Source organism: Balaenoptera acutorostrata, chromosome 12, assembly GCF_949987535.1.
Source record: "Balaenoptera acutorostrata chromosome 12, mBalAcu1.1, whole genome shotgun sequence".
Taxonomy (NCBI): domain Eukaryota; kingdom Metazoa; phylum Chordata; class Mammalia; order Artiodactyla; family Balaenopteridae; genus Balaenoptera; species Balaenoptera acutorostrata.
In genome coordinates, this window is record NC_080075.1 from 13,832,451 (window position 1) to 13,858,865 (window position 26,415).

General features: G+C 46.3%; 1 protein-coding gene across 1 annotated transcript; it reads left to right on the forward strand.

Annotated features, from left to right (window-relative positions):
- The first annotated feature begins 4,085 nt into the window (after positions 1-4,085).
- On the forward strand, positions 4,086-8,073 carry FOXI3 (forkhead box I3). The gene is made up of 2 exons (XM_007175371.2): positions 4,086-4,707; positions 7,448-8,073. The coding sequence occupies exons 1-2, from the start codon at positions 4,086-4,088 to the stop codon at positions 8,071-8,073; spliced, it is 1,248 nt and encodes a 415-aa protein (XP_007175433.2).
- Positions 8,074-26,415: the final 18,342 nt, after the last annotated feature.

A 26,415-nucleotide genomic window follows, 5' to 3' on the forward strand; every position in this document is an offset into this window, starting at 1 on the left:
TGTGCCCCTCACTAATGACACTACCAGCTCCAAAATGAGAACCAATTAAGTGGTCAGAAGTTGGAAAAAGTAAGGAATGAGATAGTGGGCCCAGCTCCTGTTGACGCAATATCTTTTCTTCCATAATCCATCCCTTCTTCACCAAAACAATAAGTGCACTAATTAATCTTACATATTTTAGCTTATGTGATAGAGTTATTCTCACCTCATTTTTCCAAAAACTGTATTCTCCGATTACAATTTGAGTTCTCTTGCTTTCTTTTCTCACCTCTTCTGGTTCCTTTTTCATCTCCACTTGCACCCAGAGTTTGGTTTTTACCTTACTCTGATTTCTTGTTTCATAAAGGCCAAACTGTCTTACATCTATTGAAGACAAAAAAGCAGATATTTTCTAAAATGTTCTTTCCATTACTCTAGTAAATGATTTTCAGAGTTAGACTTTTTCTGCACATCTGAGTAATGATTCTATTCTTTTTTGCTATAGAAATTTTCCCCAGGTCCCAACGTTCCATTTTGTGTTTGGTTTGTGTGTGTGTGTGTGTGTGTGTGTGTGTGTGTGTTTACTCATCCTTGAATGGGCTTATTTATATTCCAACATGGCATTTGTAAGTAGTCATTCCTTAATTCAACAGGTACGAATTTTTCAAAAATTGATATTTGTTTGTCCGCTGGTGGGCAAGGTGTTTCAAAAACTGAATTACATATAAGGATTCATCTTCAAAGGGCCTCTGATTTATGAGAAGAGGTAAGATAGGTATAACAACTATAGGGCAAGGTAGAAAGCCAGGTGGGGGACATGAGTAGAGAGCATAATTTCTGCTTGTGGCCTTTTCCATAGATGATACAAAGTAAACCATGATGCTGAAATTGGGAAGGACTGACTGTTCACAGTTCAATGTTGTTCTAAGTCACAGCCATTAGCAATTAAGACCACTGAGGCTATTTCCAATTTATATTACGTTTTTCTTCCTCGGTGAATATGGAAAAATACTAGCAAACATTAATGTGCCAAGGTTTCTATGATGCTATCAATCAATGAGTGTAAGGAATTTTACATTCTGTTACAGTGTTTGTTACAAAATGACTACATTCCATCATAAATCACTGTTGTCGCTCAAAGAAGCCTCAAGAATATTACCAAATGTCAGTGGAAAATAAACAAGATGTTTTCTTTGGGTTGAATAATTTCTCAAAACGTTTTATTTTCCAGTGATGAAAACATGTAACAGAGGCATAGATACATTAATCAATTGCCTCGATTATATTCTTTTGTGGAAAGGCAATTTGACAAACCGTTATTACAGGAAACTTACATTTTAAGCATAGTTGTTTTTTTTTTAATTTTTATTTATTTATTTTTGTCTGCTTTCGGTCTTCGTTGCTACGCGCAGGCTTTCTCTAGTTGCGGCGAGCGGGGGCTACTCTTCATTGCAGTGCGCAGACTTCTCACTGCGGTGGCTTCTCTTGTTGCGGAGCACGGGCTCTAGGCGCGCAGGCTTCAGTAGTTGTGGCATGCGGGCTCAGTAGTTCTGGTTCGCGGGTTCTGGAGCGCAGGCTCAGTATTTGTGGCGCACGGGCTTAGTTGCTCCGCAGCATGTGGGATCTTCCCGGAACAGGGCTCGAACCCGTGTCCCCTGCATTGGCAGGCGGATTCTTAACCACTGCGCCACCAGGGAAGCCCCTAAGCATAGTTTTTATCTTTTTTTTTTCCTAAGTGCACCAACTGCTTTTTAAATGTAGTTTTTAAAAAAAACGGGGATTTAAAATACTATTTTAACTTTGAATTAAAAACTCAGATTATGACCAATGATAGTTTTAAGCTTATCTAATTAATATGTGATTTAAAAATAGATAGAAAAGAGTATAACTTCCAAACCCCTAGAGGGGGTGTCCACCTCACAGATCCCTATCTGGATAAATGCTGTAACAAAGGCAAGGAGACGCTAGGTGGCCCCGTGATTTTTAAATAAAATTAAAGTCCGCAAAAGATAATGCATAGTCAAAGAACAAAATCTCTCTACTGGGCTGCACCTTTAACCCAAACAAGAAACAATAATCTTCAATCATGGTCTCTCACTCAGAATAATCTGGAGTATAGGGTTAAGAGTTAAACTAAAAAACAAAAACAAAAACTTCAAGACTGCAAAGTATATATGGGTAAGCAATTTGCTAAAAAATAAGGGAAGGCATTATATTATATTCTTAAGGACATCAATTACTAACGGGGAGATGGTTTCAAATTTTTCCTAATTTATTGCCATCTAGTTTGCCAGCTCTTCTTGTGGACTTTCTCTTTTTAGTTTAAATTTTAAATTTACCAAAAAATTATTAAATTGGGGCATTACAACTTATTAAAAATCGTTTTCCAATTTCCTTCCTTATAGCTGTCATCCTTATTAACATCGCAAGAGAAATAGCAAAACAAAACAGCTTCGTTTGGGCTATTTGGGAAGGAAAACAAAAGCACGGTGCTTATCTAAACTAGGAAACCTAACTCAAAATACAACTAAGGCAAACACTATTCCATTCTATATCATCTGCAAGGAGACTGAAAGAAATTGCGTGACAAGAATTCCTTTCCGGTTTCACAAAAGACGAGAAAAATGTTACATCTGAAGTGTGATTTGCATTTTAGGAACCAAAATTTGCTCGTTAAATGTCTCTGGATTTCATTTTTTACGAAGTGAGGTAACAGAAGACGATCATTTTCCTGAAAGTATATAACTAACTTTGTCCTGAAAATAAATGCGGGGTGGTGGTGGGGAGGGGTTTCCGAATTATTAAATATTCTGAACTCTCAGTCTGCAATTGGCTAATAGAAAAAAATCTTTTTCCCCCCCTCTCCCTTAAACGAGAATCTCAGACCGGTCACTTCTTAAGAACATATTTAGGAATCGTTTTAATTGTAAAAGAAACAGTTTTTTTTTTATCGTTGTTCGGGGCCAGTAAGTAATGATCGCGTGGCACGTGGGGTCCACACAGTATTTCACTGGTTTTGTTTGTTTTTCCAGGCAGGAGCCGCATTTGAAAACTTACAAAAGTAGAGGGCAAGCCTTCTACCGTAATTCGTGAAGACCGTTTTTGTAAATAAGCGCTTCTTGCACAGTTTAAATTACAGTTGGCTTTAAAATGCTAATTCCGAACCTCCTTATTTAAATGTCTTTGAAAACGTTCACCCTTCTGTTTTGAAAGACAACAAATCACACCAAAAGACTGCGCAAACCTGACCTAAATGAACATGTTTCCCAAATGTGAACGAACCTATCGTTATGTTTAGAGACGTGGTTAGAGAAATTAAAAACCGATTTCAGTCCCTCCCTTCAAAGAATTCCCCAGGAGAAGGGGACACACCAAGGGTGCTCCTTAATATCTTTCGTATACCCCCAAAGACTTGTAAATCACGTCTATTATTTTCGACTGTGAGCCGATCGGTCGAGACCGGACGTGAATCCGGCAACTCGATGACAAAAGGTGTAGCTCCAGGTCGAAATACCAAAGGGGGCTAGGCAGGTGGCCTGAGTGGCCACCCAGAGTTAACTTACAGACTTTTTAGAAAACAGTAGTACCGTCTCGGTGATCTTCTCTTTGTTTTGATATTCGTTATTTTATTTCGTTATTGTGCGGAGGACACCGTGGTTAGGAACGGGGAGCGGCTTGCTGGAATCCTGCAGGCGCCAGCCTCCCCCGCCTCCCCTGGCCCCCGGGGCTCCCCTGGCCCGGCGAGGAGGGGCTGCAGGGGCGGAGCGGGGCGGGGCGGGCGCGGCGGGCGGTGCGAGGTTTCCGCGCGCTCGGCCGGGACGCGCGGGCAGGTGGGGCGTGGCGGGGGCGTGGAGACCCGCGGCCCGAGGGCCGCCGCCCAGCCCCGGGACCTGCCCGGGAGGAGCCGCGCCGCCGACGGTTATAAGAAGCCGGCCTGTCGGCGCTCGGCGCGCACCTTCCCCCGCCCAGAACATCAGTCGCCCAGCCAAGGCCGAGGCGGGGCCGCAGGGTTGGCCCCCAAAGGGATGCTCTCGCCCGAGCGGCGAGATCAGCCCCGCTCGCCCCTCGCCGCCGCCGCCGCGCCGCACCCGCCGACGGTCGCCGACATGGCTCTCTACTGCGGCGACAACTTCGGCGTGTACTCGCAGCCCGGCCTGTCCCCGACCGCCGCCGCCCCGAGCGCCCCCCCGGCCGCCCGGGCGCCCTACGGTCTGGCCGACTATGCCGCGCCGCCGGCCGCAGCCGCCAACCCCTACCTGTGGCTCAACGGGCCGGCCGTGGGCGGTCCCCCTGCCGCCGCCGCGTACCTGGGCGCCCCGCCGCCGCCGCCGCCGCCGCCCCCCGGGGGCGCGCCCGGGCCCTTCCTGCAGCCGCCGACCGCCGCCGGCACCTTCGCCTGCGCGCAGCGGCCCTTCGCGCAGCCCGCGCCCGCAGCGCCCGCCTCGCCCGCCGGGCCCGCAGCGCCCGGAGAGCTGAGCTGGCTGTCCATGGCCAGCCGCGAGGACCTGATGAAGATGGTGCGGCCGCCCTACTCGTACTCGGCGCTCATCGCCATGGCCATCCAGAGCGCGCCCGAGCGCAAGCTCACGCTCAGCCATATCTACCAGTTCGTGGCCGACAGCTTCCCCTTCTACCAGCGCAGCAAGGCCGGCTGGCAGAACTCCATCCGCCACAACCTGTCGCTGAACGACTGCTTCAAGAAGGTGCCCCGCGACGAGGACGACCCAGGTGAGGGCGGACAGGTGCTTCCCGGCCGGTCCCTTACCCCTCCCCCCCTCCCCCCAACTCACACACACACACACACACACACACACACACGCAGAGACTGGCCAGTTAGGGATAAAGGTAAAGAACCTGAATCCTCAAGCAGAGAGCCGCCCCTGGGTGATGTTCATCAGGCTGTTGGAAGGGCGGGCCGAGTTGCAGGGAGGTGGATTAGGAATAAGAACACGGGTGGGCTCTCAGATAAGGGATGGCTATATTCAGATGAGCTGAGAATCCCATTACATTTCACGAGAGAGGTGGGGAGAGACCGAGAGTTGGAACACGCTGTCCTTAGATGTACTTCCTCCTGCCTCGGGTTGCAGAGAGACTCACTGTGTACTCCGTGGGACACGTACTGTCCCTACCTTAAGAGATGATTCGAGGATGGTGGCACGGGCATCGCGAGACGGGGGTCGAGGGATCAGGGAGCTTGAGCTGGGTCCTGCAGATTGTGGTTTGGGAAGCTTATGTATTTAGAAATGTAAAAATGAAAACCCCCAGTTTGCTTCGTTCGGATCTAACCCCGGGAGTGAGGAGGGCTGTGTTACCATGGCGTGTTAGTGGTTTCCCTCTTACCTGAGGAGTGAGGTGGAGAAAAGCTCAAAAATGAGAGAAACAGAATCTTACCTGAGGTTTTCAGAAGGAGCCCAGGACTAAGGGTGTGACGGGAGAGTCGTGATAGGAAAAAGAGAAGAGAAAACTGTTTCAGTTGCCCTCTACAGAGATCCAGGATTTTGTGTAAATTATGTGAATGCTCTGGAGTATTTGTACCTAAAGTCATTCCAGAGCAGTGCTTTCCAATTGAAATACAGTACAACCCACACGTGGTTGTGAATTGTCTTGTAGCCACGTGAAAAAAGTGAAAAGAAGCTGGTGAAAATGTTTTTTAATTTCTTTTTTTAAAATTTTATTTATTTATTTATTTATCCATTTATGGCTGTGTTGGGTCTTCGTTTCTGTGCGAGGGCTTTCTCTAGTTGTGGCAAGTGGGGGCCACTCTTCATCGCGGTGCGCGGGCCTCTCACTGTCACGGCCTCTCTTGTTGTGGAGCACAGGCTCCAGACGCGCAGGCTCAGTAATTGTGGCTCACGGACCTAGTTGCTCCGCGGCATGTGGGATCTTCCCAGACCAGGGCTCGAACCCGTGTCCCCTGCATTGGCAGGCAGATTCTCAACCACTGCGCCACCAGGGAAGCCCTTTAATTTTTAAAGTAAGCTGAAATATCGTTTCAACATATAACAAATATAAAAAATTATCAGTGAGCTACTTTCCATTATTCTTTTGGTACTAAGTCTTCAAAATCCTATGTGTGTGTTTCACACCACATCTCACTTGGGACTAGCCACTTTTCAAGTGCTTAGCAGCCACGTTGGCTAGTGGTTACTGTACTGGACAGAGCATGTAGTTCTAGAAGATACATCTTCCAAATTTGGCTTCTAAATCACCTGAGATGATCATTTCAGTTGTCATGTATACTCCTCGACTTTCTAAAAAGGTCGAGGATCTCTAGCCAGTGTCTTATCAAAGCTTTTGGTACCAGGACTTCCCTGGAGGCCCAGTGGTTAAGACTCCGAGCTTCCACTGCAGGGGCACAGGTTTGATCCCTGATCCAGGGAACTCAGATCCAGCATGCCGCGCGGCGTGGCCAAAAAAAAGCTTTTGGTACCAAGGTGACACAGTATAAATATCCTGATAGATGCAGGTATTGTTATTTAGATGGTAGATATGAGAATAAGTTTTTTTTCTGCAACTACTTGCAGAAAATGTGTAGGTGGAGGTAATGGATATGGGGGAGTGTGTGCTAGTAGTTAAGAATGCTGAGTCTAGAGCCAACCTGCTTAAATCCTGGCCCTACCGTTGCTACCTGGAAAGACAGGTTGCTGACCAATCTGCACCTCAGTTTCCCCATCTGAAAAATGGAGGCCATAATACTGCCTGTCTCCAAAGAGCCATGAGGAGTAACTGAAGTTATCCATGCGGAGAACTCACTACAGGATAAGCGCTTTACAGTATTTGCAAATGCCAAAGATTCTTTTTACCAGAAGTGAAAAAAGCTGTTGGGAGATGAAATCCTCCAAGACGATAGATCTTTTTTACTTCCACTGTGCTCAAAAGTGAGGGAAATTTTCTAAGCAGAAGACTAGCATTGCGTGCATTAAACGGGGCCCTGATCTCTGAGACTGGCTGGGTGGAGGAAAAGCTGGGAAGAGATGCAGGGGTGCCTCCTGTCCTAGGCAAGGAAGGGGTGTGGAGCCTCCTTGTATTCCAGATATATGCCATCCAAGGCGTTGTTAAACCAGTCAGTTCCCCAGTAATGACCTGATTTTGTTCGGCAAGGCAGAGGGTTGGGTATTGGAGGTTGCCTTTTTCCAGTGGAGTATTTTTTGGGGGGCGAGTATTGCATCCTTTCAGCCAGTGATAACAGATACTGTTGTTTCGCTCTCTCACTATGGTGTGGGTACTTTGCGGAGATCTATCACTTAACCCTCACAGCCAACCTGTGAGGTGTACTGTTCTTAGCCCTATCTTTACAGATAAATGAGGCTCAGTTAGTGCCATCTCCCACAAAAGGATGCATTTAAACAGCAGAGTGGTTTGAGCATCTCTGTCGGAGTTTCACGAGAGCCTGCCCACCCGCCCCCTCTCAGATCTGATGCCTGAACTGCGTCCTCCCCTAACTCAGCTTGCTTTCTCATCTCCGTAGGGAAAGGTAATTACTGGACCCTGGATCCAAACTGTGAGAAAATGTTTGACAACGGGAACTTCCGTCGGAAGCGAAAGCGCCGCTCGGAAGCCAGCAGCACCCCTACGGTGGCCGTGGGGACCTCGAAATCAGAAGAAGGGCTCTCCCCGGGCCCGGGGTCTGGAGTGGGTGGGAAGGCGGAAGGAGACAGCTCCCCGGCGTTGCTGAGGCCCTCTCAGTCCCCAGAGCCTCCCGAGGGCACCAAGAGTACCGCCTCCTCCCCGGGAGGGTCCGTGCTCTCCTCCACCCCTTGCCTGAACAGCTTCTTCAGCAGCCTCAGCACCACGCTCAGTGCCAACAGCAGCGGGAGCACCCAGCGAGCGCTCCCCGGTGGCCGCCCCCTAGGGATCCAGGGGACCCAGGTGCCCTCGGGCGGCGCGTTCCCCCCCAGCTCCGTCCCGGAGGCCTCGCCAGACACCTTGCAGCTGAGTCACAGCACCAGCAATGGCAGCAGCCAGAGGTCTTCCTACTACAGCCCCTTCCCTGCCAGCACCAGCGGGGGACCAAGCAGCCCCTTCAGCACCCCTTTCTACAACTTCAGCATGGTCAACAGCCTCATCTACCCCCGGGAGGGCTCCGAGGTATAGACCCCCCGCTTCCCAGACTTGACTATGGACACCTGAAATCTTGTGGAAAATGCAGATTCCAAGGCAGTAGGTCTGGGGCAAGAACTGAGACTCCACATTTCTCCGAAGCTCCCGGCTGAGCTTGCGGTCCACCGGCCACACTTGGAGTAGCGTGGATGCAGTAAGTAGGTAACTCTTTCCACAACCCGGCAGACTTTGACAGGTTTCTCTGGAGAGAAATCCAGCTCACTCTGTTCTGGGATCATACCCGTGAGCCCTGTGAGGGCATGGACCATGTGTGTTTGTTCATCACTGTATGTCAGGGTCACAGGCTCAAATGGGTCCAGGGACCGGCTACAAAAACAAGTGAATTAAGTTATTGGGTCGGAAAAAGATAACAGTTGGCACTGGAATCAGTTGGGAGTGGTTGGGACCATCGAGCTGAAGGCTGCTGTGGGCAGCTGCTTATCTCCTGCTTGACAGCGTTCTGATTTTTCTAGAAAAGTCAGAGACCTGGATTTTTTTTTTTTAATTTTTTTTAAATTTTTTTTTTTTTAATTTATTTATTTTTATTTTTGGCTGCGTTGGGTCTTCACGCAGGTTTTCTCTAGTTGCGGCGAGCGGGGGGCTACTCTTGGTTGCGGTGCGCGGGCTTCTCATTGCGGTGGCTTCTCTTGTTGCGGAGCACGGGCTCTAGGTGCGCGGGCTTCAGTAGTTGTGGCACGCAGGCTTGGTAGTTGTGGCACAAGGGCTCAGTAGTTGTGGCATACGGGCTTAGTTGCTCCACGGCATGTGGGATCCTCCCGGACCAGGGCCCGAACCTGCGTCCCCTGCATTGGCAGGCAGATTCCCAGCCACTGCGTCACCAGGGCAGCCCAGAGACCTGGATTTTTACAGGAAACCTCCATTTGTCTTCTTTGTGGCTATTGAGAGTTTTTCGAAGACTGTGCTAGGAAACGCCACAAACCCTTGAGCTCTACGCAGCTCACAAATCACCTCTGTTTATGCTCAGTGTCAGGTACATGGCAGATACTAATAGCACTAGAACTGCCCAAGCACACCCTGTGTGCCAGGCACTGTTCTAGATACTTGACATATATTAGCTCATTTAATCCTCACAACAACCTTGGGAGAGAGGTATTGTTACTTCCCCTCATTTTCTGTATGAGGGCAGTGAACTGCCAAGATGTTAGTTAGCTTGCCCAAGGCCATACAGATAGTAAGTCATGGGCCCAGGATCCAGTTTTTGAGGTTTGTGTGTGTGTGTGTATTTTGTTTTTCAGGGTTTTTTTGTTTTGTTTTGTTTCGTTGTTGTTTTTGTTTTTTGGCCTTGCTGTGTGGCTTGCGGTACCTCTGTTCCCCGATCAGGGATTGAACCCAGGCCACGGCAGTGAAAGCGCCAAATCCTAACCACTAGGCCACCAGGGAACTCTCACCAGGATCCAGTTTTAAGGCGGTCTGTCTCCAGAGTCAGTGCTTGTAAGCTTCGTGTTCTAGTGTGTTCTAGTTCCTGAAAAACAAAGGCACCGACGTGCATAGGCAGTCGTGGTGTCTAAAGAGTAGGAATGAGCTAGGTTTCATCTGACCAAAGATTCTGGTTGAAATCAGTATCACTTGAGACATTCTGAGCAGTGAGGATGGACACCAGCTCTGCCTTACTTCTGCTGCCATATTTCTGAGGTCTGAGGTGACCATCCTAATTAATTGGCATCCTATCCCTTTTAGCATATGTCCTGGATTTTTCATCTTTGAAACAAAGTTTTCGAATTTTATTAAAAGTAGTTTTTAAATGGAATTTTTATAAGTTTTTAAAATAAGACGTTTGTGGTCCAAAAAATTTTTTTATGTAATTTATTTTTAACATTCCCTTCTACTTCTCAAGAGGTATCTTCCTTTGAATAGTTTTTTATGGTCACCCTGCCGGTGCCCAATAGAATGTCTGTACACGGCAGACGTGCAGCCACTGTTTGAACTTATCCAAAAAGTGTGAATTAACATGCAGATAGTTGGTGATTTTATTGGAATAGCGATGCATTAAGATGAAGATAATGTCCTATGAATTGCTTTTGTACCATGTTGTTTGGTCTTTGATGGGAGCGTTGCTGGTTTGGGATTTTCATTATTTTAGAAAAAGGAACACAGATTCATTGTAAAAATTTTTTAACTTTTCCCTGTGTATTCTTTTTTGAGACTCTCACAGCATTACTGTTAAATTTAAATTTTGAAATATACATACAGAAAATTATTTTTTTAAAATAGTCTATTGCGGTATAAATAACATCACCATTACTTTTTAAATATTATGCAGGAAGACAACCAAAGAGACTACCTACCGCCGTATTGTGTGTACAAAAAAACACTTTCTATGGATATTTTTCTATGTGAAAAATTGTATGGACTTTTATAAATACTGTTTCTAACACAATTCTATATTTGTAACTTAATTTATAATGTGAACTGGGACAAAAATTTTTTTTCCCCAGAAAAGCACACTGCATGCTGGAAATCACATGAAATAAACTGTAAGTGGGATGACTTATGGCTACTTTTTAGGCACTACTGTTTTTCTGTCTTTAACTTCTTTCTCCTAAAGGAATAGAGCTATAAGTGGCATGGCATGTAGGCTGCTACAGGGATTTTTGTGTGTTGAGAGAGCGAGCGATTGATTTTTTTTTTTTTTAATTGGATTTGTTCCACCTACACACATCCTAAAGGGTTGGAATGAAGCAGTTCTGGAGGATCTCTAGGCATATGAGCATTTTATTTATTTTTAACAGAGTAACAGTTCTGTCATTTAGATTAAACTAAGTTTCAGTGCACCAGACAATTTGTGTTCCAGAAAGAAATGGTGCTGTAAGGCCCCCACCAGCTGGCAGCACTCCTCAGGGGGAGCTCTGGCTTTGGGTGTTGTGGTCCTCAAGGGGGGCCATGGGCAGCCCATCGTTTCCAAGGAAATTGCTAGGAAACTTGAACTTGGCCCCAACTAGAAGAAACCTGAAAGATAAGGTTTCTAGCCTAGGGTTTCATCAGCACTATAGCTATTTGGAGAGGGATAACCCATTGTGGAGGTTGCCCTGTACATCACAGAACGTTTAGTAGCATCTCTAGTCTCTACCCATTAGATACCAGAAGCACTCCCCCTCCCCCCCGCCCCCCCCCCCACCCCAGGACCTGGCCATGTGTGACAACCAAAAGTTTCTCCAGACATTGACAAATGTCCCCTGGGGGGCAAAATTAGACCTGGTTGAGAACCACTGATCTAGACCAAGACCCACAACTTGCCAATGAGGAAATGGAGGCCTCTCACCACCCCACACGAAGTCCTAGGCTCTGGGGCTAGCAGAGAAGCCCTGAATGAATGAGGCCTCTGGGCTCTGGTACAGGACAGTTTCTGTCCTATGAAACGGCTTTTCTCTTCAATGAGTTGTGAGCAGAAGCAGCCCAACGATTGTGGCATTTCTCAGAACTGAGATCTACCTGTTTGCCAGTCGCATTGGAGGTAGACTCCTGCCACATTTTAGTTGCTTGTCATAGATGCTTATGGTAGCTTCCTTCTTGGCATCTATTTCTATTAATAGAGACCTCGGCTGGGAATAATTGTGACCAAACAAAATTAAACTATCTGGGTTATTATTATTTGATAGGGATGGTGGTGCGGAGAACAGACTTAAGGCCTTATTTCTTGGAAAGAAAGATACATTAAAAGAATGTGATTAACCTGTATTTGGAAGCATCTAGATCTGGGTGTTTGATAGCTATGAAATGCCAGAACGATGGCATTTATGAGAACAAAGGCGAAGAGAAGAATCCACTTCTGATCTCCCAAACGACCGCAAAGGGCAGCAGGGTGGCTCAGTCCCCGAGCCGAGCCAGGTACCAAAGAAGCTGTCCCCAGGGCAGGTCTCCATCCGGGAACTGCCTCCCGCTGGGCCTGGGATTAAAGGGAAAGAGATGAAGCTGCCTGTGCCTGTGATGTTTCCAGGTCAAAGTCTGCACCGGCACTCCAATTGACACCCATTTCCTGCATCTGTGACATTTTATGCCTGGGAACCAGGTCAGGAATTCTGGACCTGAGCTAGATTTCACTTTCCGTTGTTCGAGACAATACAGATGAATAGACGTCCTCCTCCATCCCCATGTAGTTTAGCACCCTTCTTTCTCTGGGGTTCTCCCAGAGTCTAGGGCCTGGTGTCAAGTTGCAGCCCAGGCTGAGGACCTTTGGGCACATGTATAACTTAAAGCAGCTGCCTTTCCACCTTCTAGGACCTGGTGTACCTTTTAGAATAAGACAGGGGTAAAGGAGAATTTGAAAAACTAATAAGCAGGTTTCAGGTTTCCTTCTTGATACTTTTACATCCTTCATCTCCTTCTTGAGCTTACTGGGAAAAGGCAGCCGGGGAGCCCAGAGGCTTTGAAAACTGTGCACCTTTGCCCCCCTAACTCCTCCCCCAGCTCCCCAGGGCTCTCCAGGCAAAATGGGCCAAGCTTTGGTGCCCCCATCCCCCACCCCCACCCCGGAAGAAGGAACATCACTGAACTTCAGAGGAAACTCCCACACTGTGCTGCTCTGCCTCTCTGAGACTTACTAGAACTTGGAAAGAGGCTAAATCTTCAGGATCTGTTTTTTTATCTTCTTGAGCTGCTCTAGTAGATAAAACCTTGAGGTTTTTCAAGAAAAAGAAATCCGTGGTGGTTTCCTGAGGCAGGGATTTGCTGGTTTCTGGGGTAGAGACCTGGGGGCCTGTGGCCTTGCCTTTTGTCATGGAAAGCAGTCAGCTGTGCTTGTGGCTGGGTGGCTGGCACTGCTGGAAGAAGAAGGAATTTCCTGTCAGGTTTGAAAACAAAAAAAGGTCAAAAAAGACCTGATACCTACTGAATTCCTCCCTACCTTTTTATTCATGATGTTGGGGGATCATCGCCAAAACCCTGGGAGGCCTGGAGAACAGTCCTTTATCATTTTAAAAAAGGTAAACATTACAATAATAATAACTCTCTTATTGGGTGCCAAGCACAGTCCTAAAATAGATATATTAAATTTAAAATAGCAACTCTATGAAGTGGATACTGTTACTCATTTCACCAATGAGACTACTGAGACCCAGGAAGTTTGTATAACTAAGCCAAGGTCAAAAATCTACATGGTTGCTGCAGGTAAGTGGTTGAACTGAGATTCAAAATCAGGCCATCTGATGTCACAGCCTACCTGCCCTTAACCTACTATAATGCCTCTCCATTTTGAAGATGAGAAACAGAGAGGTTAAGTGACTTGCCCAAGGCCACACAGCTTGCTGGTTGCAGATTTGGGCTTAGAACCCAGGCTCCTGCCCTGCCACCCACCCACTTCTTCTCTTCAGGCACTTCATTTGTAAACTCCTTGAGGCTGGTTTTTGTGTCCAGGGCTTCTTTTCAGGGACACAGGAAGGTAAGCAGAGAGAAGTCACTTTTCCTTGATATGTCCTCCTTTACAGGATCAGCCAGCAGCCAGATCAGAGGCCCAGATCTCAGGCTCTAAAGCAGCCGAGGGAAGCCAGATGTTGGAGATGCTGATTTGGAACCTTGGACTTTGAAAATAAATTTGGAAATTTATCCACTGACTCAGCAAATCCCTTTGGGCATCAGGCCCTGTGCTAGGCATTGAGGATACTAAGATGACTAGACCCACTCAGATCCTTAGCAAGCATGGTAGGGCCTAGAACAGATGTACACAGGGTAGGGAAGATCCACAGGGAGGGACTGAGCTTCCCTCACGCAGCTGCCGGCCTCCTCCAAAGGAGACAGAATGACTTCACCTCTGGGAAGAGCAGTGGGCGGTTTCCCTGTCCTGGGCTGAGAAGCTGCAGCCCTACCACTGTCTCCTTCACCCCGTGTCTCCCCTGTGCTCCTGCTGGGAGGAGACAATACCAGGGCCTTATTCAAAACCGTGGTGCTTCTGGACTGACAGAAGGGACAGGGCAACCATGGTCAAGCGGTCAAGGGGAGTTCCCTTCAAGGCCTCAGGCCTTGGTGCACGACTACAGTCAGTTCCCCTACACCTTTGTCCTTCCAGCCCTGGGCGCTTTCCAGCCATGCCAACATCAACATCAAGACTCTCGGCCCCAACTCCACCGCACTTGAAAGGAGGCTCAAGGGACTTCCCTGGCTGTCCAGTGGTTAAGACTCCGCGCTTCCACTGCAGGGGATGCAGGTTCGATCCCTGGTCACGGAACTAAGATCCCGCAAGCCGAGATGTGGCTAAAAAACCAAAACAATACAAACAAACAAACAAAGGGAGGTTCGAGGCTGCAAGCATGCTGGGGTCCCCTCCTCCCCAGTTTACTCTCTTGAAAGGCATTAAGCAAACCACAATGCAGGGATGCCTCCGCTCCTGGTTAGGGTCAGCAAGCGGAGCATTACCAAGCACAAGGACCTCTTCCCTCTCAGCCCCAAAGATGATGCCAACTCACCCTATCACATCACTGCTCACCTCCAACTGCCCCCACCTGGGCTGACCCACAGGCACTGCGACCGTGGCCCTGTTGTACAAACTCCCTGGGTGGGCCTCTGTCTTCAGGATAAAATGGATAATAGCGGTATCTCCTTCACAGGACTGTTGAGAGGGTTAATACATCTATTTTATATTGAATCTGTGTGCTTGCCCAACAGTAACGTCCAGAAGGGCCTCAGCATCCACTCACAGAACCTCCACTTGTTTCTTCTCAGAAGGTCTGAGGTCAGTGTCATCATTTGTTTGCCCCACAGTCTTGGAGAGTGAGTATTATTAGCCTCATATTACAGAAAGGGAAAAACAGAGTAGGATGGGCTTCCCTGGTGGCGCAGTGGTTAAGAATCCGCCTGCCAATGCAGGGGACACGGGTTCAAGCCCTGGCCTGGGAAGATCCCACATGCCGCAGAGCCACTAAGCCCGTGCTCCACCACTACTGAGCTCACGAGCCACAACTACCGAAGCCCGTGAGCCTAGAGCCCCTGCTCCGCAACAAGAGAAGCCACTGCAGTGAGAAGCCCGCGCACCGCAACGAAGAGTAGCCCCTGCTCGCCGCAACCAGAGAAAGCCCGCGCACAGCAATGAAGACCCAACGCAGCCAAAAATAAAAATAAATAAATTTATAAAAACAAAACAAAACAGATAAAAAAACAGAGTAGGAATCTTGGCAAACAGCTGGCTGCCAGGAGCCATGGAGATCTCATAGGAAAGGGAAGTTCACGCATTCACGGCCTCCAGTGAGCGGGTGAGTCACTTAATAAATGTACCAAACACCTACTAACTCTTATTTTGCTTCCTGTTTCCCTCACACCCCACCTCCAATCCCGAAACGAGGACTGTTGGCTCCAGAATCCAAAATTAGTCTGCAGCCCAGACTTCTCACTGGTTCCTCTGCCATCACCACACCTCCCGCCTGGAGGCCTCCCAGCCCCGCCTCCGGACTCCCTGCTGTGCACGTTGCATCCATCCCTACCTTTCCGAGCTCATTCTCCATTTGGAACCCAGAGTAATCTTTTAAACAACAGATATGATGATTCTGCTTTCCTGCTTAGAACCTTTTGTTAACTTCTATTACTAGCAAACTCCGAAGTTCTTTTGTGCCCTGCGTGAACTAGCTCCCGCCCTTACCCATGTAACCCCCCCTCTACTTGGCTCCAGACACTTACTGCTTTGCAGCCCCTCAAGCATTCCAAACTCTTCTGTTTTAGGGTCTTTGCAGTTATTCCCTCTACCATGAGAGCTCAATTCCCCAGATCTTTTTTCTTTCTTTTTTTTTTGGCCGCGCTGCGCAGCATGCGGAATCTTAGTTCCCTGACCAGGGATCGAACCCCTGCAGTGGAAGCGTGGAATCTTAACCACTGGGCCACCAGGGAAGTCCCTCCCCAGATCTTTTCAGGCTTCCACTCAGAGGTCCATCTCCGGAGCAGCTGTCCCTTGAGCATCGTAACCCTTCCCATTTCCACCAAGTCCCCTCGGAAGCCCTTTATAAATTGTTCCTCCCACCTTAACTAAACCCCATTCATGTCTGTCTCCTCCTATTTTACTTATTTTTTTTTATTTTTATTTTTTGGCTGTGCCACGTGGCATATGGGATCTTAGTTCCCCAGGGATCGAACCCAAGCCCCCTGCAGTGGAAGCGTGGAGTCAACCACTGGACCACCAAGTAAGTCCCTCCTCCTATTTTAAAGTGAAATAATTATCTTATTGATCTTAAAAGAAAAGTACATTTTTCCTCCTCCCTGTGTGGGGAAACTGAGGCACAGAGCATCCCTTTCCCCAAGACTTTCATTGATGATACACCTCATTTGCCTGCCTGTGGCATCACTCAGTCCGTACAGTAGAAAATTTCTCTTTCTCCTCCAGTTTTAAGTGGGAAAAACCCCAGGAATTTTTGCTATGTTTAGCCTGGATTTAGCACTCAGCCGTCCCCCTCTCCCACACATCACTTCCCCCTTTCTGCGTTCATACCTCCCCTGTGTTCTCCTGGAGACGTAAGTCTCAGCCAAACACCTGGAGTCTTTGATCACCAACCCATCAGCTGCCTCCCAGCACTCATTTCAGCTAGAAGACTTTCAAGTTCTCCCCCTTTACTAGGTCTGGGAAAGGAAAAAAAAAAAACCACCCGTAGCAGCTGTTACACTGCACCTTTCTTTGCGTACTGGTGGTAAGTGCCAAGGAATTGCTGCTTCAGCAAAGATTTTTAAAAACCTTCCTTCAATGGGATTAACTTCCGGGCAGCCGATGCTGGCTGCCACACAGCACAGCAATGTCAACCACAGAATCCCAGCCCCTTCGACTGCCTTTCCAGGCTGTGTGCCGGATGTCCTGCTGTATCCAGTTTCTTGATTCAGGAACTACGGAGAACATACACGTCTTAATAATAGGATTATTGCCATTGCTAAAGTAGTAGTGGGGCTGGCACTTGTGAGGCAATGATCTTCCTTCCAGCATCTTCCGTGCTCAGATTCCTCCAAAAGGGCAGCGTCACAATTCATCCTGATGCTCCCAAACGTAGTGACCCTTCATTTGCTCAGCAATTTTTACTAACCACTTTCTATACCTACTCAGAGACCTGGCTAAAATCAAGGTCCCTATAAGGATGGCGCTTTCATTCTAAGGGAGGAGGAGAAGCAAAGAAGGTGTAAGAGCAGGGTCAAAGTGCTTTGATGGGAGAAATGTGGGGTGCTGTGGGAATTTCTGGGAGAGGCCCCACCCCTGAAGTCTGGAAACCAGAAGCCATGGTTCTTATGGGAACTGAAAGAAGATGCCCTCAGAGGCAGGTCACATACAGCAGAGTTTTAGGCAGGCAGGGCAGTGGAGTGGGTGAAAGCCTGCCTCCGTAGAATAGAACTGGGCAGAATAGAAGAGAACAGAAATGAATCAGATTTGTATTTCAAAGTGACTTCTTTGTGGACAATCTTTTGGAAGGACAAGACCTTCTTAGAGAGACCTCTCTGGAAGCTACTGTAGCAAGCAAGAAGTGATGGGAATCTGAAATAGGGTTGGGATAATGGGGAAGAAAACAATGGGAGGTTTGAGGGACATGTAGGATATAGGAAGGGGCAGACTTTGTGATTTCCGGAAACTGGTGGTCGAGGGAGAAGGAAGACTCCAAGATGACATCGGGGTTCTGCCCGAGGTCGTGGGGTGAAAGGTGGTGTCATTCACCAGATCAGGACACTCCAGAAGAGGGGAGGCTGTCTGAGGGTCCCCCTGGAGGAACTTTCCAGCAGGAGCTGGAGTCTGTAGATTGATTAGGAAGGAGGACCAGGCTAGCTGTGTAAATCTGAGAGGTATCAGAATGTGGATGAGAGATTTAATTTAGTCATTTAATAAATATTTCTTAGCAGCTACTTTGGGCTGGAGATACAATGGTGAGTATAATAGACTTGTTCCCTTCTCTCTTGGATTTCATAGTCTAGTGGGAGAGGAAATAATCTTGCTAATGAATATGTAATTACAAAGTGGCCTGAGTGCTGTGAAGGGGCAGGGTGGAGTTGTGTGAGCATAAAAGGAAGGTCAGTAATCGAGCCTGGGGCACCAGGAAAGGTTTTCCTGAGGGCATGAGGTTTGAATGGAGATCTGAGAAAGTGGGCGGGAGTGGACCAGGTGAGAGGAAGAAAAGCACATTCCAGACAGAGGGAGCAGAATTTACAAAGTCTCTGCGGCCAAGAGGACCCAGCGTGCTGGAGGGGCTGAACAGGGCTGGGCAGGTGCACGGAGCAGTATGGTGGGACATAATCAGATTTGCATTTTGAAGGGTTGTTTGAGGTAAGGGGTCTTCAGAAGTCAAGCGGACAAGAGTAGGATGTCATTGCAGTTCAAGCAAGTGACTTGGACCATGATCGTGACAATAGAGAAAGACATATGGATTCTTGTGAAAGTTATCAGGGAAGTATTGGGTGGGCCAAAAAGTGCCTTCGGTTTTTAAGTAAAAACAAAAGACACGTTTTTCATTTTCACCAAGAACTTTATTGAACCACGTATTCACCCTCTTGTTCCACTACCTTCTGCCATTTTACAGGCAACTTCATAATTCCATCTTCGCAAGACTTTTTTACCTTTTTGAGCAAAGAACTGTTCCAGGTGCCTTTTACAGTCTTCCAGGAAATTGAAATTTTTTCCATTAAGAGAATTTTGTAAAGACCTAAATAAATGGAAATCCGAAGGTGCAATGTCTGGTGAATACAGCAGATGAACTTCCCAGTCAAGCTGTAACAGTTTCTGCCTGGTCATCAAAGAAACATGCAGTCTTGCATATCCTGATGGAAGATTATGCATTTTCTGTTGACTAATTCTGGACACTTTTCGTCAAGTGCTGCTTTCAGTTGGTCTAATTGGGAGTAGTACTTGTTGGAATTAATCGTTTGGTTTTCCAGAAGGAGCTCATAATACAGCTTCCAATCCGACCATATACACAACACCTTCTTTGCATGAAGACCGGCCTTTGGTGTGGTTGGTGGTGATGTATTTCGCTTGCCCCACGATCTCTCCCATTCCACATTATTGTACAGTATCCACTTTTCATCCCCCGTCACAATTTGTTTCAAAAAAGGAACGTTTACATTACGTTTCAGTAGATACTCGCGGTGGAAATACGGTCAAGATGGGTTTTTTTTCCGCTTAACTTACGTGGAACCCAAACATCAAAGCGATCAACATAACCAAGCTGGTGCAAATGATTTTCAGCGCTTGATTTGGATATTTTGAATATGTTGTCTGTCTCCCGCGAAGTATAACGTTGATCATTCTCAATGTCTCGATTTGATCGCTATCAACTTCAACTGGTCCACCCGACCGTGGAGCATCGTCCAGGGAGAAATCTCCAGCATGAAACTTGGCAACGCTTTTGACATGTTCAATCAGTCACAGCACCTTCTCCATACACTGAACAAATCTTTTTTCATGTTTCGGTTGCATTTTTACCTTTCTTGAAATACTAAAGCATAATTTGCAGAAAATGTTGCTTTTTTTTCTTCCGTCTTCAATATTAAAATGGCTACACAAAAATTCACCAATTTTGATGTCTCTTTTTAGATGCATGCTGATATGACAGTTGTCACATACAGTCTAACAAAATTGTTTCAAATGAAGTTAAAGACAACTAAGTGCTACTAGAGCCATCTTACGGAAAAAACCGAACGAAACTTTTGGCCCACCCAATAAAATCAACAAGACTTGGTGAGGCATTGGATATAGAGATGTAAGGGAGAAAGGTATCAAGGATGAGTTTTAGGTCTGTAGCCTGGGAAACTGGCTGGTAAGGGTTTCAGAGATGAGGAAAATTGAAAGAAGATCAGTTGTTATTTGGTGCATGTGTGTCATAAATCTGGTCTCAAATACATTGAGTTGAGGTGCCTCAGACATTCAGGTAGGAGCACATATGATACTGGAGAAGCCTAGGCTGGAAATTTAAATTATGAGTCACTGGTGTGGAACTATTAATTAAGGGACTTCTGGCTTCTGACATGCAAAGAGCTTGAAAGTTATCACTTCCATGCTCACACTAAGAAAAAGCTGAGCAAACTGAAAGTCAACAACTTTTCTTAGATTCATCAGAGAATTGATGCCTCCAAAACTGAAAAGAGAGATGAACACCAAGAATCACAGTTTACCAGGAGCAAAGTTTACTCTTGCCACTGGAGCCAGTACTGGTAGAAAAACCTAAAATGTAATTGACAAATTGCTGGAGGATCAGTGTGGACAAGAGCCAGTACTGGTAGAAAAACCTAAAATGTAATTGACAAATTGCTGGAGGATCAGTGTGGACAAGCTTGAGAGTTAAAACTTCTGGAGTCCCCACACTTTGCTGAGTTTTACCTCCAGGAACTCTTTCAGGTTCTCAGAGTACAGGTTGGAAAAAAAAGTCCTCTCGTGCTCCTGACAGGGGGAGGGGGAAAGTAACCATTTTGAAATAAGCCAGATCATTCTGTTCCCCATAATGACATCCTGCCCTAGGTATTTTTTTTTTTTTAGATTTATTTTATTTATTTATTTAGTTAGTTATTTACTGGCTGCGTTGGGTCTTCCGCTGCTGTGAGCAGGCTTTCTCTAGTTGCGGCGAGTGGGAGCTACTCTTCATTGTGGTGCTAGGGCTTCTCATTGTGGTGGCTTCTCTTGTTGCAGAGCACAGGCTCTAGGCCCGCAGGCTTCAGTAGTTGTGGCAGACGGGCTTCAGTAGTTGTGGCTCACGGGCTCTAGAGTGTGGGCTCTAGAGTGCAGCCTCAGTAGTTGTGGCACACAGGCTCAGTAGTTGTGGCACACGGGCTTAGTTGCTCCGTGGCATGTGGGATCTTCCCGGACCAGGGCTCAAACCCATGTACCCTGCATTGGCAGGCGGATTCTTTACCACTGTGCCACCAGGGAAGCCCCTGCCCTATGTATTTTATCAGAGCCTAACTGACTTGGGAGAAGGGAAATACCCAACTCCAGCCCCCTCTAGACTTCCTATCTCACCTAAAGAAACAAACAAAATAGTCTTTAAAATGCAGGCATGGGGCTTCCCTGGTGGCGCAGTGGTTGAGAATCTGCCTGCCAATGCAGGGGACAAGGGTTCGGGCCCTGGTCTGGGAGGATCCCACATGCCGCGGAGCAACTAAGCCCGTGAGCCACAACTACTGAGCCTGCGCGTCTGGAGTCTGTGCTCCGCAACAAGAGAGGCCGCGACAGTGAGAGGCCCACGCACCGCGATGAAGAGTGGCCCCTGCTCGCCGCAACTGGAGAAGGCCCTCGCACAGAAACGAAGACCCAACACAGCCAAAAATAAATAAATAAATAAATTTATTAAAAAAAAAAAAAAAAGAAACAAACAAAACAGCAGAAAAGCACTTGTGCAGGTCACAGACCAGGAGCACAGGCTCACTAATAGACCAAAATTGAATTATAAACTATAAAACACTTCACCTATCCCCACCTTACCACCACATCGATCTGGCTCCTGTATAAGAACAGTGGATTATAGCTAAATGAACAGTAAGGCTCAGACTCTATTTCAAGGCAGAGTCTCTAGGGAAACCCAAAGACAACAAAGGATGCAAAAATGAGGACTCTGGAGGAAATGTTATCCTCTGACGCATATAGCTACAGCAAACAGTAAATACAGCCTAACTCCTAGCCAAATAAACATAAACACACTAAAGGCATATCCTCAGTTCTTTTAACCAGATTCATCATATGTGGCTGTCAAGAAAAAAACTTACAAGACATGCTAACAGGCAAAAAACACAGTTTGAACAAAACAAACATCAGAACCAGGCTGATGGCAAGGATGTTGGAATTATCAGACCAGGACTTTAAAATAACTATGATTAATATGCTAAGGGCTTTAATGGAAAGAGTGGACACCATGCAAGAAGAGACGGATGATACAAGCAGACAGATGGGAACTCTAAGAAGGAATCAAAAGGAAATGCTAGGGGGCTTCCCTGGTGGCGCAGTGGTTAAGAATCCGCCTGACAATGCAGGGGACACGGGTTCGAGCCCTGGTCCGGGAAGATCCCACATGCCGCGGAGCAACGAAGCCCATGCACCACAACTACTGAGTCTGCGCTCTAGAGCCCGCGAGCCACAACTACTGAGCCCACGTGCCACAACTACTGAAGCCCACATGCTTAGAACCCGTGCTCTGCAACAAGAGAAGCCACCGCAATGAGAAGCCCGCGCACCGCGACGATGAGTAGCCCCCGCTTGCCGCAACTAGAGAAAGCCCGCGTGCAGCAACAAAAACCCAGTGCAGGTAAAAATAAATATATAAAATAAATAAATTTATTAAAAAAAAAAAAGGAAATGCTAGAAATCAAAAACACTTTAACAGAAATGTAGAATGCTTTTGATAGGCTCATAAGTAAACTGGACACAGCCAAGTAAAGAATCAGTGAGCTTGAAGATATGTTGATAGAAACTTTCAAAACTGCAATGCAAAAAAGAAAAAAGGATGAAAAAGACAGAACAGATTATCCAAGAACTATGCAACAATGACAAAAGGTGTGACTTACGTGTAGTGGGAATACCAGAAAGAAAAGGAGAAAGGCACAGAAGAAATAATTGAAGCAATAATGTTTGTGAATTTTCCGAAGTTAATGAAATATTAACTGAGGCAGTAGCTGTGGATGAAACCACTTAGCAGGTAGAATGTGAAATGAGGAGAAAAGAGGGTATCAAAGCTGCCTTGAGGACCATCAGGGTTTCAGTGACTTACTGATAGAAGAGGATGACTCCACCAAAAAGACACAGAAGAATGAATGAGCAGAGAGGAAGACAAGGAGATTGATGTGTCCCAGAAGCCAAGGAAAGTAGATGTAAATGAAGAAAGGATGGTCAATCAAGGTCAATGCTTCAAATAGAGCCCCCTATTTTTCATTTGAATTTTAAAAAACTATGACAAATTTTTCCCTAAATGTATCTATGTAAGTGCTTATATCCCCTCACCAACAGTGGGGGACATATAAATATTTATGTTTGCCAGTCTTAAGTGGCTAGATAGAAGATAAAAGCATATAAATTCATATCCTCCTTTTACACCACCCACGAATGGTACAAAAAGAAATGAGAAAAAAATCTCATTCAGGTTCCAGGTAAACATGATGGTTGAGGGAAGTCCCTGGCGGTCCAGTGGTTAAGACTCCGTGCGCTCACTGCCGAGGGCCTGGGTTCAATCCCTGGTCAGGGAACTAAGATCCCACAAGCCGTGCAGTACGGCCAAAAAAAAAAAAAAAAAACGATGGTTGAATGAAGATTTATCTTTACTCCCTTGAAACATCACTAAATGAGTAAAAAATGTTAAAAGGCAGCAGACAACAACGGGAAAGAGGAGACAGCAAGCAGACAAGTGTATATGATTTAGTATCAGGTGATGGGGAGGAGGAAGAATGGGTGTGCTTTGTTTAAAAATGCATAACATATCCCTGGTAGGGACAAAAGGAGCTGGTAATTACGTAAACCTTGGAGAGATGAGTTGGGGGGCTGGGGAAGGAGTGGGAGGGAGACTTCAATGCAGAGCCTTTTGTACTTTTGAACTTGGAAACATATAACTGTTTTGTCTATCCAAAACCAAGTTACTACAATTTAAATTTAAATCCAAAAGAGAATTGCCCTCATTTGTATCATTGTCCTGAGGGAGATTGTCAGTGGGGCGAAGATGGATTCCTCCCGGGCCTTGAGTGTACGGCAGATTCAAAAACGAGGCTCCTTCTGGATATCATGGGGTGCCCTTCCAGACACTTGTCTTTATCAGCTACCCAGCCTACTCACCTCTCCAGTATTAAGACAAACAAGACCCAAGGGCAAAAGTACAGGGTTCCCAGGGCCTTCAATAACAGCTGGTACACTGCTTACTATACGCCAGGCACTGTTTCAGAAGTGCTTTACATGTATTTATTCAGTCCCTACAACAATGAGGCAGGTATCATTATTTATGGGATAGATCCCTTAGGCCCTGTAACAAGCAGCTTGGAGCACTGAAGAGAAATGGTAACAGACAATGGTAATAATCTCCTATTCCAAGGCAGGTGGGAATTCTGGATCCGCTTTGGTCTTTGTTGTCTTGACTGAACTTCTCTGAGCCTTGTATCTTCATTAAAGATCTCTACTATAATTCTTCTTCTTTTTTTAAAAATAAATTTATTTATTTTATTTATTCATTTTTTTGGCTGCATTGGGTCTTCGTTGCTGCGCGCGGGCTTTCTCTAGTTGCGGTGAGTGGGGGATACTCTTCACTGCGGTGCATGGGCTTCTCATTGTGGTGGCTTCTCTTGTTGCAGAGCACGGGCTCTAGGTGCGCAGGCTTCAGTAGTTGTAGCACGTGGGCTCAGTAGTTGTGGCTCGAGGGCTCTAGAGCGCAGGCTCAGTAGTTGTGGTGCACAGGCTTAGTTGCTCTGCAGCATGTGGGATCTTCCCAGACCAGGGCTTGAACCCATGCCCCTTGCACTGGCAAGCGGATTCTCAACCACTGCACCACCAGGGAAGCCCTCTACTATAATTCTTTTACCAACAATAATCATCTTGTACCCAAAATAAAGCCATAGTCATTAATAAAAATAGTCATTAAACAAATAATTGCATAAATAACTATAATTCCAAGAAGGAAATATTTTGTGATAGATACAAGGGAATAGCTCAAGGTCTGGGCAGTCATTGAAGAACATGGGTGACTGGGCTGGCCAAATGGATAAGGAGAAGGCATTCCAGACAAAAGATAGAGTATGGGTAAGGTGCCAAGGTGAGAAGGTACAGGGGGAAGATCAGTGGGACTCAAGTGTCTTGTGTGAGTGGAGAGTGGTAAAGCAGAGGGAGGAGGGCCAGAGAAACAGGTGGATCTCATACAACACTGGCAGCCAGGAGGAGGATTTTGAACACTGCTCTGTGAACACTGGGAAGCCATTGAAGGGTTTTAACCAGAGGAATGGCATGACTAGATTTCCATGTTTACAAGAGCCATATGCAGGCTGCAGTACAGAGACATAGTAAGAGAATTCCATAAAGTTATGACACAAATATAGAAAACACATTTTCTTTCCACTGGACAGTATTAACAAGGTAGAAAAGGAGACTGGAAAAGGAAATTCCCACACACAATGGCAACCAAAGGTTTAAAATAGAAGGAGAAAACAGAAGAAGATAAGCTAATAGAAGAAAAGTTTCCAGAGGTTAGAAAAAGACTGGACTCTTTTTAGTTTTCATCATCTCTCATTTCATTATTTCTTTTTTATTTTATTTTTAAAAATTAATTAATTTATTTATTTTTGGCTGCACTGTGTCTTCGTTGCTGTGCACAGGCTTTTCTCTGGTTGTGGTGAGCGGGGGCTACTCTTGGTTGCGGTGCACAGGCTTCTCATTGCAATGGCTTCTCTTGTGGGGGAGCACTGGCTCTAGGCGTGTGGGCTTCAGTAGTTGTGGCATGCGGGCTCAGTAGTTGTGGCTTGTGGGCTCTAGGCTTAGTTGCTCCGTGGCATGTGGGATCTTCCTGGACCAGGGCTCGAACCCATGTCCCTTGCATTGGTAGGCCGATTCTTAATCATTGTGCCACCAGGGAAGTCCCAACAATTAATTTATTGATATTGATAATCTTCAGATGGAAAGTACCCGCTCAATGCTAAGCAAGATTTTGGGGGAAAAGAAAAAGACCTATACATGGACATTCTGGTAAAACTCTAGAAATCCAAGGATAATACCTACTAAGGAAGGAAAATCAGATGGTCAGCAGACTTCTCCTCAACAGCACTGCATCCTCTGAGGACTTCTTGGTGATACACAAGACATTCCAGCTAACTTAGGCAAGAAAAGAATTTATTAGGAGGGTATGCAGTAACTCACAGAATCAAAGGAAACCTGAAAAACTGTCTTGTTGGGGAGGGAATCATATTAGCTCTGAAGGTCACAGCAGCAGGTCTCCTCTGGACCCCATCATTGGGAGGAGGGAGCTGCAGCCAGGTATGGTATTTGTGTCACTCTGCATAAGATTCAAAATTCAGGGAAAAATTTCTGATTGACTCCTGGGCTGGGAGGGCGGTGGGACACCTTAATTGACAGGATACAGTTACTAGAATAGTGAGGATGAATTTGCAATCAAACAACACATTAATTCATCTAGTTGATCCATGTTTATTGAGTCCTTCTATGTGCCAGGCACTGTTCTGGGCACTGGACATAAGCAGTGAACAAACCAGACAAAGACGTTATTCTCATGAACCATACATTCTGGTGTGGGAGGTGGTGGTTGACAGAAAATAAATACAGCTCCATGATCTCTTTTCTCCAGTGATGAAATTGAAAAAGCTATGAAGTAGTATCCTTGTCCCTATTCTTATTATTTTATAAGGAAATATTTGTTTGTATTTACCTAAAAGTCAATCACTTCCTATGCTCACCATCTTTTCTTGCGTTTC

Excerpts from the sequence above, each read along its gene's own strand:
- FOXI3 (XM_007175371.2), top strand. The coding sequence starts at position 4,086 with ATGGCTCTCTACTGCGGCGACAACTTCGGCGTGTACTCGCAGCCCGGC. Across the intron at positions 4,708-7,447 it reads CCGCGACGAGGACGACCCAG|GGAAAGGTAATTACTGGACC; the intron begins GTGAGGGCGGAC and ends TCATCTCCGTAG.